Below are 13552 nucleotides of genomic sequence, written 5' to 3'. Positions count from 1 at the left end.
TCAAACCGTGACCCTGGTCATAGATGCTTATGCACTCATTCTTCTGGTGAAATGAGTATGATTAGCCCTATATGGTTTTCCTCTAATCATATGATCACATATTACCTCCTCTCAGCCACCTCTTATTTCTGTAGGTCAAACAACATTTGAGCATTTCATGTGAGAATAAGAGAAAAGATTGAATGAAAAACAAAGAATAAGAGAGGAAGGATCCTTCCTGGCAAAAGGAGAGGTAGATGAATGTATGGATTTAGTAATCCTTGTGAGGGAACTCTGACTCTCAAAAGTCATGAGTCTAGTGCAGTGAGATTTGGTGAGACCACTTATTCAAAAGAACAGAAAGCTTAGGACTTTTATCACTAACAGATTTTTCTGCGGATCTAAGTGAAACATCTATTGTTTAAAACTTATCACCATGAATCTTAATGAAGCTTGAAGCTGCAGATAGTGTTCCAAATGGAAAATAACAACAGCTTGAACAATGTGCATTTAGCTGGATTTTACTTCCTGGAGATAATGTCAAAAAGGGGGAGAATATATCTAAATACCAAAACAGCTAATGGATGTTGAATAAATCTAAATGGATGTTGAAATTTAAATGCAACTCAACAAAAGAAGATATGATGGGAAGACTGGTTTTGGTTTCTGCATTTAGTTAAAGTTTTGACATCATTAATCAGAACTTGTGCATAATTTCACAATGAACAAGTTGGGGGAGATTGTAATATATAACAGATGATGTCATAGAATTATGCCTCAGAAAAATGTCAAAGATTACTGGAGGTAATAATATTATCAACATAAGGCAAGAGCAGAATATCAAAGGATGGAAGATTTCTGAATATAAAAGCTAGTTCTTTGTCAAGTTACATGATAGGGATGTTAGCTAGATATCCTAAGCCAGATTTGCTGAAACTAATAGAGGCTCTAGCTGACACCCCCATCCTAGAAGAATTGGAAATACTTGTGCAAATTAAGAACATAATTGAGAAAGAATCAGACAGCTCAGTCTTTACTTAATTATTGTAAACTGTCCAATGTACAAGTGTAGTATCAGCTTTTGTATCATTTTATTTTCATTCTTTAACTTGGGGTTAGTCTTGTTAACAGGCATGAATTTGTGATAAACAATCTTCTCACAAATTGGGGGAGATTGTTGTGCAAGACATGCCTGTATCATAACAAGACTAAGTCATACTGGCAACCCTAAGATTAGTTGTATTGTAACCTTAATCTGTAATTCATACTTGTAACACTTAATGTCTGTAAAATATAAATGGAGCAGACTGGAGCATTTTTCTCTAAACAGTGTCAAGCCTAAGAATTCTATCTGGAAGAAGAACAAGAAGATCATGCCTCAGAAGAATTATGAAGAAGCTTGGAGTTGAATAAATCTATTTGGTGTAAAACATTCTAAGTCAAGATCTCTACTAGTCACATAATTAGTGTTTTAGAGAAATCATTCGAGAACTCCAGAATGACTTATCGAGAAGTCATTTAAACTCCAGAGAGTACCGACGGATGAGTAACATCTACCCGACGGATGAACAATATCTACTCGACGGATGAGGACTGTCTACTCGATGGATAAACCATCATTACTCGACGGATAAGCAACATCCATCGGGTGTAGAGAACTCAGGAATTGTCTGTCGAGAACTCAGAGATATCGACAAGTATACATTCATTAGAGAACTCTGAGTTATCGATAAGCCAAAGTCCATTAGAGAACTCTGAGTTATCGATAAACCAAAATTCACTAGAGAACTCAGAGTTGTCGATAAGTCTAGACAACAATGAAGTTTCAGAGATATCGACAAGCCAACATGCCTATCGAGATGCCGAGTTCTCTACAGCTTAACTGGAGATCTCGAAGTGAAGAAATTTCTCTAAGTACAGAATTGCAGAACAGTTCAATATCCAAGGTTGCAAATCAACAAACAATTCACACAGCTGGATTGACAAGTCTACAAAAAGCAGCTTGAGAGATGTGCAAGATCAACGATAAAGATTAACTGACAGAGAAGATTAAAGTAATCACGGGATGCTAAAGATATGCTAAGTCAGAAATGGAAGATTTGCTTTTCTATAAATAGAAATGACAAGTGACAGTTTAGAAAAGCTAATAGCATGTTTATTATCCACTGTGTAAACCAGTAGTTAACTGAGTTATAAAGTTAACACTGGTCCTCTAGTTAAGTTAAGAAGAACAATCAGATTAGAAAAATTGTGTGTTCTCTCTCAAGAAAGAAGCTAAGTTCTAAAACAAGAACTTAGAGATTTTGTAGCAAAACACTGCTTGATTTTTAATATAAAATTAAGTGAGTTTTGAAGATCTTTATTTTACATATTTGCACAGCTATTTATGTTTAACATTCATTCTACTAAATCATTAACAACAACCAACTGCTAAAGCCTAAGTCGATCGAAAATCAAACATTTAAGCCAAAATACATTCACCCCCCCTCTGTGTTGTATTCATACGTAACAGAAGCCCCATACAAGGTGTCGAAGGTCGTCAGCACAGGAACCTATGAGCTCTCGTACCTCGATGGTCAACCAATTAAGAATGCCTGGAATGGCATCCACCTCAAGAAATTCTACCAGTGATTAATTCTCTATGTAATGATTAAAACTTCGAGGCCGCAGGGCCCTACCAAAAACCAACCCTCGATGCAATGAGGGTCGTTATGAGATCCCCATCGAGGGAATTTAAGTTATGAAAGCTTTAAGTCATTTTGCGAAAATGCTATAATTCGTCCCCCGCTTACTCCACAAAAAGAAAGAGAAAAAAAAATCAATCAAGTGGAATCATCTCTATATTATACCTTTAATAGATTCGACGGCATGAAAAACTCAGTGTTATAACAAAAATCCAAGTAAAACAAATATGCTTGATAGCTACGAACGGGGAACAATAACACAATATATTTTTGGAAAACAAAATTTTTAACTACATAAAAGTTATATGGCAACTCAAAAGAACACTTTAAGTGCTTAAAATAGAGATATCTCCTTAAACACAAATACACAGAATACCGTCAAACAACAAATAAAATCCACCAACCGTGAGTAGCAAGAAATAACATAAATCTAAAGATCAACATCAGGAAAGCCTAAGTTCACAACTTCACAGAAACCACAAAGTCATTAAATGAAACTTAAAATCAATACATCATCTACGGGGTATTCCCCGCCTTCAGTTCTTATCGGTCGGATCATCAGGACGCGAAGTCGCGAGGTCACATATATAGTCTTCAAAAGTGTGCCCCGTGACATCGAACCCCACTCCTTGCATTCGCGTAACACAACGCCCATAGCCATCCCCGAGAGCGTTCGCAATATCCTCGATCCCTTTCTCAACCTCCGCCTTCAAAGCGGTATTCTCGTCAACAATAAGCTTATATGATGAATTCATCCCATCAACTTGACGTTCTAAGGCCTCACATTTGACCCTCAGATTGTCGCGCTCTTTCTCAGCATCGCGAAGCTTCTGCTCGAGCTCCGACACCTGCGCATCCATCGATTGGCCTTTAACATCCATCTCACTTACTTTCTTTGACAATGCGGTGTTCGCATTAACCAAATCAAATGACCTTTTCTCTAAACCCGAGTAATTCGCCTCGAGCTTCTTCTTCTCTGCCCTAAGAGTGCTCACTTCAGCTTCCAACTTCGCTCGAGCCTCATCACTTCCACCGGCTCGAAATTCTTCCACGATATGCATAAAATCAGCGAGAAACTGCCACAATTCAAAATTACAACAATAAAAAATGAAACAAGACAAGGTACTAAAAAATAAATAAATTTACATACCCTTCCAGCTCGGCTCTTACATCGATCCGCTAAATCCTCTCGACGATGTCCATCGAAAGCAACCGCATCTTGAGGAAGATGAAAAAGGTTGAAGACCCTCAGCGGCACAGTAGTCCCACTCGTCCAGCGTTCGTGGGGTTGAATCTCGACCCTCACAACTTCTTTCTTCGATCAGGGGTCGATGGTAGGAGCCATTGTCGCCCTGTTGCCAACCAATGTGAGGGTTCTGTTCACCCCACCAACCGACACGTCCGCCTCACCAAAACCACCATCTCCACAATTTTCCTCTTCCACTTCTCGATGTACCCTCTTGCGAGGATTCAGATCAGCCGGCTCCATATCTGACACAGCCTTCCCAGGATCTTCTACAACTTTATTTCCTTGGTCATCCAATAACTCGATCGACACAGAATGACCAACCCTTGACGGGCCAGAGGGGGCGCCATCAACACTCTTCCTCGATGCTCTCTTAATAAGCAACATCATTGCCTTGTCCATCTCTCCTTTAACCCCGCTGTTCAATATCTTCTCCAAAGAAGCTCCAGGCACTAATACAAAACAAGCCAAAAGAAGGATTCAGCACGAATAATATTAATGCAAGAAGCAACAGTAAAAAGAAAACAGGGAGAGAAGGAAGGAATACAACAATAAAAAAAAGAAGGAAAAGAACGAATCACTGAAAATCCCCCCCTTACAATCATGCATTTCTAAAAAATCAGGTTCCTTTAACTGAAGATGAGTGTACACCGATGCCACCCCATAAAACCCGTTCAAATACTTCACATCACACTTCTCGAGATTATTCAAGTAGTCGATAGTAAGCTGACTTACTTTCCCACACGGTTTCACGAATTCTAAATCTGGCCCCCCAAAATACAACCACTTGGAGTGATACCCCGAGTTAGAGGACCTAACACTGACAATCTTAACCCTTTTGTAAGGACAGTCGAAGTAAACCTGTCCATCGTGATACCTAACTGCATAAATCGAGAAGAAAAGCTTAAATGAAGGAATCAAATTTCTATCGCAACAGAGAGAGACAAACCCACTAAGCTGTGCGAGGGAATTGGGAGACAACTGACTAACTCCGCAACCAATAGCCTCGAACATCGTCAAGAAAAATGGATGCATAGGTAGCTGGAGCCCGAAGTGAATAAGTATTATCGGTATCCCGTGCATCCCATACTCCGACATCATCCATACCCTTTCATCAGCTGTCGGCACTCGATAACGATAACCATTCGATAAATCCACGTATGATTTCAACTTACCTACTAGAGGATCCTTGGTAATATAATAACTTAAATAATTCAAACTCGACTTATCCCCGAACTCCTCCATACCCGCACGAAAACTATCCTCAACAACTCGACGCCTCCTCTCAAATGTTCGAGGGCTCAAAGGGGGCGAAGGGAGAGGTCCTGTAGGAACGCCCTTCAATAGTTCATCTTCGTTCATAAAATCAAAAGATCCACATTGCTCTAAATCGGGAATCTCCAAATTATTCAAATTCCAGAAAGATTCCTGATCACCCTCCTCGAGGGGCCGTTTACCAGGATCTCGACCAGAGACAGTACGGATATATGACGAACTAGATTGATCCATTTAATGATCGTAATCGACAAACTAAATCAAGAGAAATAAAAGGTAATATAGAAGGTGGAAGATGACTTACAGGCGGTTACTGCAGATGCCGAGAATTTGAGATGAAATAGGAAGTAATCCGGCCAGCCGCTCCCCTTTTCTTTTAACTGAAACAGAAGCCGAACAGTCCCAAAGCTCCAATGTCCAATCAATAGTCCCCAGAAAATAAAAACCAAAATACTTATACGTTTCAAAAAAAAAAAGAAGAAAGGAAGCAAAGTTAAAGTACAACAATATGCACAACACATTCTTTTTTTTTATTTTATTTTTTTTGTTCTTATTTTTATTTTTATTTTACTAGCATTTAATCCTCTCATTATTTTATTCCTTTTTACCACGCTTTGCTCATTTAACTAGCTCTCAGGTCCCGCAAAAAAAGCGCAAATCTAAAGATAGTTGCTTGAACTGGGAGGGGGACAAATGTTGGACCAACACAAAAGGGCCCAAAGGAATTATTGGACCAAGACAAGAGGGCCCAAAGGAATCATAGTTAGAATAATTATGGAACATAATGTAAAGCCCAAGAAGGTCCAATTTGTAAGATTGAGCCCATTTGAGACTTCGTATAAATAGAAGACAAAAATTTCATTGAAAGGGGTTGGCAAATTAAAGTAAAGAGAACATCTCCTAAAATTATAATTTAATAATAATAATAATATTATTGGCACATCATACGCAGAATCAGATGCAGAACTAGAAGATGAATTCAAATATTCAGAACTCTTTCCAACGAAGCTTACTCTCACATGTTACCCCTTGTTGACCTTTTTATTAATTGATTAATGGAAGAGGAAGCAAGAGACTTGTGTAACTTGAAAATTTGAGAACCGTGATTTTGTTTGGCTAAGTGAGCACCATGATTTATTCGCAAATGTTTAATAGACTTACAATAGTGTTGACAAAAAATAAAAATTAAAAAAAGACGTACAATAGTATAATTTTTTTGTATAGTTCCTGCCTTCCGGGGTTGAAAGAACGTTCTTGTGGGAATTTGCATAAAGATTCCGTCGTTGTCGGGACTTGAACCGGGGTCTCTCGGATGAGAGCAGAGTATCCTGACCAACTAGACTACAACGGAGGCTGATGTCAAAGTGCTTCTTCTTAAAATAAAGTTTAATCATATATTCTGAATAGTTAATAATTTTGTATAAATATAACTTATGAATTTTTCATTTGTGACTTATTTGACAAATCTGAATTATATTTTCAAATAAATATATTCTTTTGACAAATATCATAAATATATAAGATATTTATTTTAATGTTTTTTATTAATTAAAAAATAGTTTTACATGACCTACTTATGTAATTATTGGAAGACGTTATGATTTTTAATATGAACTCATTAAAACCTTTATATGTAGTACAAAGTTAAAGAAAATACGACATTAAAAATGCTCAAATGTTCATAAAATCAAAAGTTTCATAAATAGAACAACATTAATAATAAATAATTACTTGAAGAAAATGACATTTATATTTACTAATAATATTTATAATTATATAAACTAAAATATAGTATGAGTTTCGTTACATAAATTAAGAAGTGCAATGACTAGATAAATTTAGAAAATGATAATTAATTTTAAAAATATAAAAAAGGAGCAAGAATATTATAATTAATGTAAAAAGAAAAAGAAGCACCAAAATTTAGTAACAAACCCATGTAATAGTGTCTCGATATCGAAGAAATGGTATATAGTAGTGTCTCGATATCGAAGGAATGGTTCATGATAATTTTTTTGACCTAACTCGTCCAAATAATTTAGGGTTGCTCAGAGGTTCAGAAGAGAAGAAGTAAACAAACAACCTAGTTTATATTGATTCATTCATGGGTTATCAAATGGGATATTTCTCTTTTGTGACGCTTCTCTCACTTTTTGTTTTTCTAATTTCATCTCGAAAAAAAGAAGCTAAATTTGAGTCTCTGTAAACTGTTGATGAAGAGTACTAATATGAATTGACAACAAGCAGACATTAGACAGCTCATGGATTCGCTTAAATTCTTGATTGCACGGTGACATATCCTAAATCAGTCCAACCCCATCCTATGATGCGATGGTTCAACCTCCCTACCAACCATTTATGATTGATCGATAATCATCTGTGAATAATGTCCTTACTTAAGAGAGCTATGCAAACTCATGCTTTTCACAAATGAACTAATATAACCTGCACAGACTTTTTTTTTAAAGCCAAGCAAGTGAATATAAACTCAAGCAGAAAGCAACAGAACAAACAAGGATCGTTAGTGAATATAAACTCAAGCAGAAAGCAACAGAACAAACAACTGAACACATTCATGGTATATATAAACACATGTACACTCATCAAAATGAACAACTAAATTTGTATCTTTAATACAACACATATTTTCAGAAACTGTGAGCTCTCTTGACTATCTAGGGGGATCCACAGGGGAGGAGGTTTTTGAATGCACTCTAAAACACAGGCACCTATCTTTCATTGAATCAGACTCACTTGCATACTCTTTAAATCTGTATTCTTCCTGTTTTTTATTTGGAGGTACTTTCCCTTCACTGTAACATTGACTACACAGAGTAAAATGAGATTTCATTTCCTTAAAGCGAGAACCAAGAATAGGGTAGCGGCAAATGGCACAAGCATATTTACCTTGGCGCTTTCTATCCCCAGTCTCATATTTCAATACAGTAGACATGATACCAAAACCCCAGTCAGGATCCTCAAACATTATAAGAAACTCTGTCAAGGAAATTAATGAAAAAATTGCTTCTCCACGTATTTCTTGCATTTCACTAACCCCATAGGAAGACATATAAATTGCTCTTAACACCTTAATGTACCTCAAGGCATCAACTTTCTTTATTTGCGTAGCATCTTCATTAAAGGAACGCCATGCAAGTGCATCAAATGCAACTCGCTTTCTCTGTTCTGGTGGGCCACTGCATACAGGGGCAATTACAGCAAAGAACATGCCTAAATCGACCTTTCCTGATTCTGTTTCATCCAAAACAGAGAGAATTTTCTGGTTAATGGCTTTAACAGCTCCAACAAAGGTTTCAGGCTTTAAAAAACTAAGTAACCTATAAAGAATTTCCTCCAGTGAGGCCTTGCGAATAGACTTCTCTAAAACTCCACTACTTGAGTAGGATGCTGGCACATTACTTTCCTTCATCTCCTTCTTTAGTAGATCGACATCACAACAGCTTAACCTAGTGACTCTCTGAAAAGCTCTAACATCAATAACATTAGCTACCTCCTTCCTTGATGTCGTCTTTTTACCAACCCGCTTGAACTTTGAGGCCTCCACAGTAACGAAGCTTTCTTCCATACTGCCAGCCCTATTCCCCTTCAACTTCTTCTTTTGTAAAAGATTTATATGTGCTATTGCATCATGCAGTTCAACCCTGTTTGTCATTTTTAAAGCTACCTTCAAAGCTTTCTTTGCATCCTTAGTTTCCCCAGCTCCTAATAATGCAACTGCCTTATTCAGTTGAGCTCTCCAGTGATTTGGCCACATACCCAAAACCCTAGTATACATCTCGCAAGCTCTCTGATACCTTCGGATATCAATATAAAGGCCAGCTAAATTGTACAATGCATCCATGTGACTGGGCTTCAAATCAATAGCTTTCTGAAACTCCTTAATCGCATTCTCATCATCACCCAAACCGTGCAATGCAGAAGCCAAATCACAATGTGCATCCGCATAATCATGTTTGATATAAATAGCCTCTTCTAAAGCCTTCACAGCCGCTCTATACTCTCCAACCCCAAAAAGCGCACTCCCCAAGAGCTTCAAAGCCCTAAAATGAGTCGGACACAAAATCGCAGCCTCTCTATAATATTCACAAGCACCAACAACCAAACCTTCACCCTCAAGCACAATCCCCAAATTCACATGAATCTGTGGTAACAAATACCCCCATTCATTCCCACTACCTTCCGCCCCATCCAACGCAACCAAAAACTCCTCCTTTGCCTCCCTCCCCTTCCCAATAACATACAAACAATTCCCCGCCCTAAAATGCGCCCTCACATCCTTAGGCTCCAACTCACACGCTCTCTTAAAACTAACATACCCTTCCTTAACCAACCGATTCTCATACAAAACCCTCCCCATCGCCATATGTCCATCAAACGCCTTGGCCCTCGACTTCCCCTCATCAACCCTCCCTCTCAACCCCGCTAACTCCTTAACAAACACATCATACGCAATCCCACTCTCCTCCCACACAATCCTCTCATCACAAATCTCCGTCGACATTCCCCAATCCCTAGACCAACCATCACCCCCAAAACCATCTAAACTCAAATTCCCCCCTTTCGAAACCCCAACATTACCCTTACTCTCCTTCAATCTCCTAACCAACACCTCCACCTCATCCACAATCTTCCACGTATCATCAAACACAATCTCATGATTCGCGCCGCGTAATTTCTTAACAGACTCAACAACAACCACCTCCTCATTCACATTCGCGCTTTCGTGTTCATATTGTTCACCAACATCATCATTTATAGATAAACCTAAAGCATCGAAATCAAGGTCCACGTCACCAGCACCATCATCATAAGTTTTTAAAAGACCAACATGAGTTAAACCATTATCACCGTCAATGAATTGATTGTAGGTTTTAAATACCTCGTCAAGAATCGCATTCATTTGCTCGTCGGAAAATTTAACCCTGGGATTAACGGCGACGACCAGCGCCGCCATTTCTTCACGATTCAAACCGCCGTCTTGATTAACGTCGAATTTCTTGAATATTTTCTTTACTTTCTCTGATCTGTTGGTGCGAGGACTCATTTTTTTTTTCTGCAATTAGGACTTCATTTTTAACACAAACTATAATTAAGAAAGGGGGAATAAAATTATTTTTGTCATCTTCAAATGAGGCGCTAGATGTTTTGAAACAAACCGGTTTTATATAATAGCCAACATGAGGTGATTTATAAATATTTTTTTAATATTTTTTTTAATTTTTAATTTTCTTTTAAAAATTACTATATTTGTTAATTTAGTCTTATAATTTGATTTTATTTAATTTTAATGATAGTAATACACACACATATATATAATTTTAGAATGTGAATTTGATGTATTTTTGTTTTTTTATAATTTTGAAATTAATAAAGTTTGTAGTTTTTTATTTTTTTTCTTAGTATCATTGTTATACCGTATATAATATTTTTTCGGTTTATTTTAGTGAATTTTTTTTAAAACTTATTTATGTTAGGCCTTTAATGAACTATAGAGAGGGTGAATACAATTTAGCAATTAAATCGAGATAACAAACACAATTGAATCAACAGCTTTTTTTATTGCTGTATAAAAATTGTTTACAATACCCTCTCAAAGGATGAACAATTATCTTTGAGAGCTTTTAGGTTACATAAAAGATATATCAGTTCGTGACATATATAGTGTAACCCTAATCCGTGCTTATATAATGCTGTTAAATGGCATTTTTATCCACTTAGAATGCTCTATAAAGGCTTAAATTGGTGTTTTGTCCTTAAGTATTTTGTGTATTTGATTCGTTTTCGCAGTGTTTTGCATTTCAGGTATAAATAAGAGATTAAGGAGATTTAGCACTGCTTTGGTGCTAAATTGGTGTTCAAAGGGTGTCTAGGATGTTTGCTCGTGGATCACCATTTCAAACCAGTCAGAAAAACAAGCAGAAGAAGAAATTCCAGTAGGTCAGCGCGCCCGCGCTGTGATAGTGCGCGGTCGCGCCGTATAAACAGAAGGACAGCGCGCCCGTGCTGGTGAAGCGCGCGGCCGCGCTGGGTCGAAAGCTGAGAATCCTGTTTCAAGTACAAGAGTGATTTTCTGGACTTCTCTTCTGATTGGACTGCTATATAAAGACAACTTAAGGACGTTTTTCATAACAGAGCTTAAGGAGAAGGCGATAAGAAGACCTACGAGCACAAATCCAACCAAGGCGAAGATGATCTAATTTATTCTTGTGATTCTTTGTTTTAAGTTATAATCTTGGATACTAGTTTTCTTGTTTGTTGAACCTATACTCTTGTTTAACGTACTTTGATTATTATTCAATTTTATAAAGACTCAGTTTATTATACCATGCTTTTATCGGAACCAACGGCGATGATGAGTTCGGTTATGGGCTAATCGTTATCATGGGGTTCTAGCGAATTTACTTATGGATTTCAATAGTTAATATGTTTTGATACCTTAGTGTGTGGTGATTGTATGATATCCTAGTATTGGTTGTGCTTATTCGTCTTATGAGCGTCGCAAACTTATAAGATAGCGTGTTAATCTCTATTGAAGCGACAGTGAATTTAGAGGTTTAGAACTTGCCATACTAGTATAGGTTCATGTATTTGATATGCATAATTCGTAGGTAATTTTAACCATCTTACTTACCCTATGTAATCACGATAGATAACTTGCGCATTAAACCTTTATGTTATCAAATTCTATAGATATATAGGGTCTCAACATATTTGGTGTCTATTCAGCTTTCATCTCTTTTGTGGATGTCTGGTAGTAGGGTATTCGTACAACGAATGTTGGCGTTCACTAGTTTCGTGTTGTCTGATTAGTGTCATCACCATTGCATGCTAAGGTTAAGAACAAAAAGGCTATTGAATGAAGTAGTAATGAAGTTAGAATCCCATGTTTGTCTCATATAGTAAATTAAACCTTTTATTCTCTTAGTTAATTGCATGTTAGTTAATATCTTAGTTCTAATCAATCTCAACTTGTTATTCGTCTTAGTATTGAATAAAAACCATACCATCGTTGCATAAGTACATTAATTAAAATTAACCTAAATCAGTCTCTGTAGGAATGAACTAGAAATAATTCTATATTACTTGAGATCACGTATACTTCGTGAATAGTAGCGCGTGTTTTCGTCCTAACAAGTTTTTGGCGCCGCTACCGGGGACTCGGTGTTAATTTTTAGTTTATGTGCTTGTCATCAGTGGTCGTTAACGACCACTGACTCGGATATTGTTACTTATTTGGGTACTTGTTGTATTTCAGGTACTCTAGAGAGCGTGTACGTTAACGCATTCTCGATCTCGCAAGAGAACACTGGATAAAGCAGAGGAAGTAGTTGAAGGGTTTCGAGCACATAAACACAACGGAAACAGTAATTAAAACGTGAAAAACCAGAATTTTCGAAACCCACCGCAGGATCCGTGCGAAAAACATATATTTAATTCATAGATCATATTTTTTTACCTTAAGAAGCTTTACAAATTGGTTGAATAATGGAGATCCGAAGATTGTTTAATCACCACGCATCCTGCTCTCACGATTGGTACTCTATCGATATCCACACGAATACTTAAACTCAAGGATTTGATGTGTACTAGCAGAAACTCGTTTCTTCTTGCTCTCTCCATCTTCTCTCTTGGTGGCTAGGTTTTTTTTAAAAGTCTTGCACCCATAATCACCCACACAAGAGATATTATATAGAGAGTAGAAAAAGAATTATAACACTTAACTAATTAGGAGTTATTATTAATTCGAAATTTCTATCTGTATAATAATTAAGTCACACTTAATTATTTAACAACTGAATTTCATAATTGATATTAGTAAATTCGAATATCATTATTTATCTAATTAATTAAGTCATACTTAATTAATATTATAAATAATTTAAACTACTTTAATTTAATTTAAATCCAATTTAAATTAAATAATCCTTCAAGCATTCTTTGTGTGTGACCCTATAGGTTATTACGTTGATAATGAATTTTAAATCTAATATAAAATTATAAATAATGAGAGACATCTAGTAATACATCATTGATATCCAAGTAATAATAATTGAAACGGTGATCGATTAAATCTTTCGTGAATATGTATTGAAGGAATTTACGGATGAGCGGAAGCGTGAAATAATAATTTATTCCGTAAAAACCATATACCACACATATAGAAAAACGTATAAAAGGGAAAAACTGAGGAATCGAAACCATACCTCGTGAATCGAAGCTTTATAAAATTGGAGTGCTAGCAGTTGCTCCTCAGTGTGTGAAGCACTCTACCGGTATCCACCAAGAACGATCCTCTTCGATGAACCTTTTTATAAAACTGAGCTTTTATAAAAATGGAGTTTTTGGG

At 36.7% G+C, this 13552-nt stretch overlaps 1 protein-coding gene across 1 annotated transcript; it reads right to left on the bottom strand.

Moving 5' to 3' along the window:
• Positions 1-7742: 7742 nt before the first annotated feature.
• On the bottom strand, positions 7743-10359 carry LOC141721195 (putative TPR repeat-containing protein At2g32450). The gene has a single exon (XM_074523975.1). The coding sequence runs from the start codon at positions 10247-10249 to the stop codon at positions 7856-7858; it is 2394 nt and encodes a 797-aa protein (XP_074380076.1). The 5' UTR covers positions 10250-10359; the 3' UTR covers positions 7743-7855.
• Positions 10360-13552: the final 3193 nt, after the last annotated feature.

This window comes from Apium graveolens, chromosome 4 (genome assembly GCF_009905375.1).
Source record: "Apium graveolens cultivar Ventura chromosome 4, ASM990537v1, whole genome shotgun sequence".
NCBI classification, from domain to species: Eukaryota; Viridiplantae; Streptophyta; class Magnoliopsida; order Apiales; family Apiaceae; genus Apium; species Apium graveolens.
The sequence above is the reverse complement of the archived record's forward strand: the minus strand, read 5'-3'. Positions and strand labels throughout refer to the sequence as shown.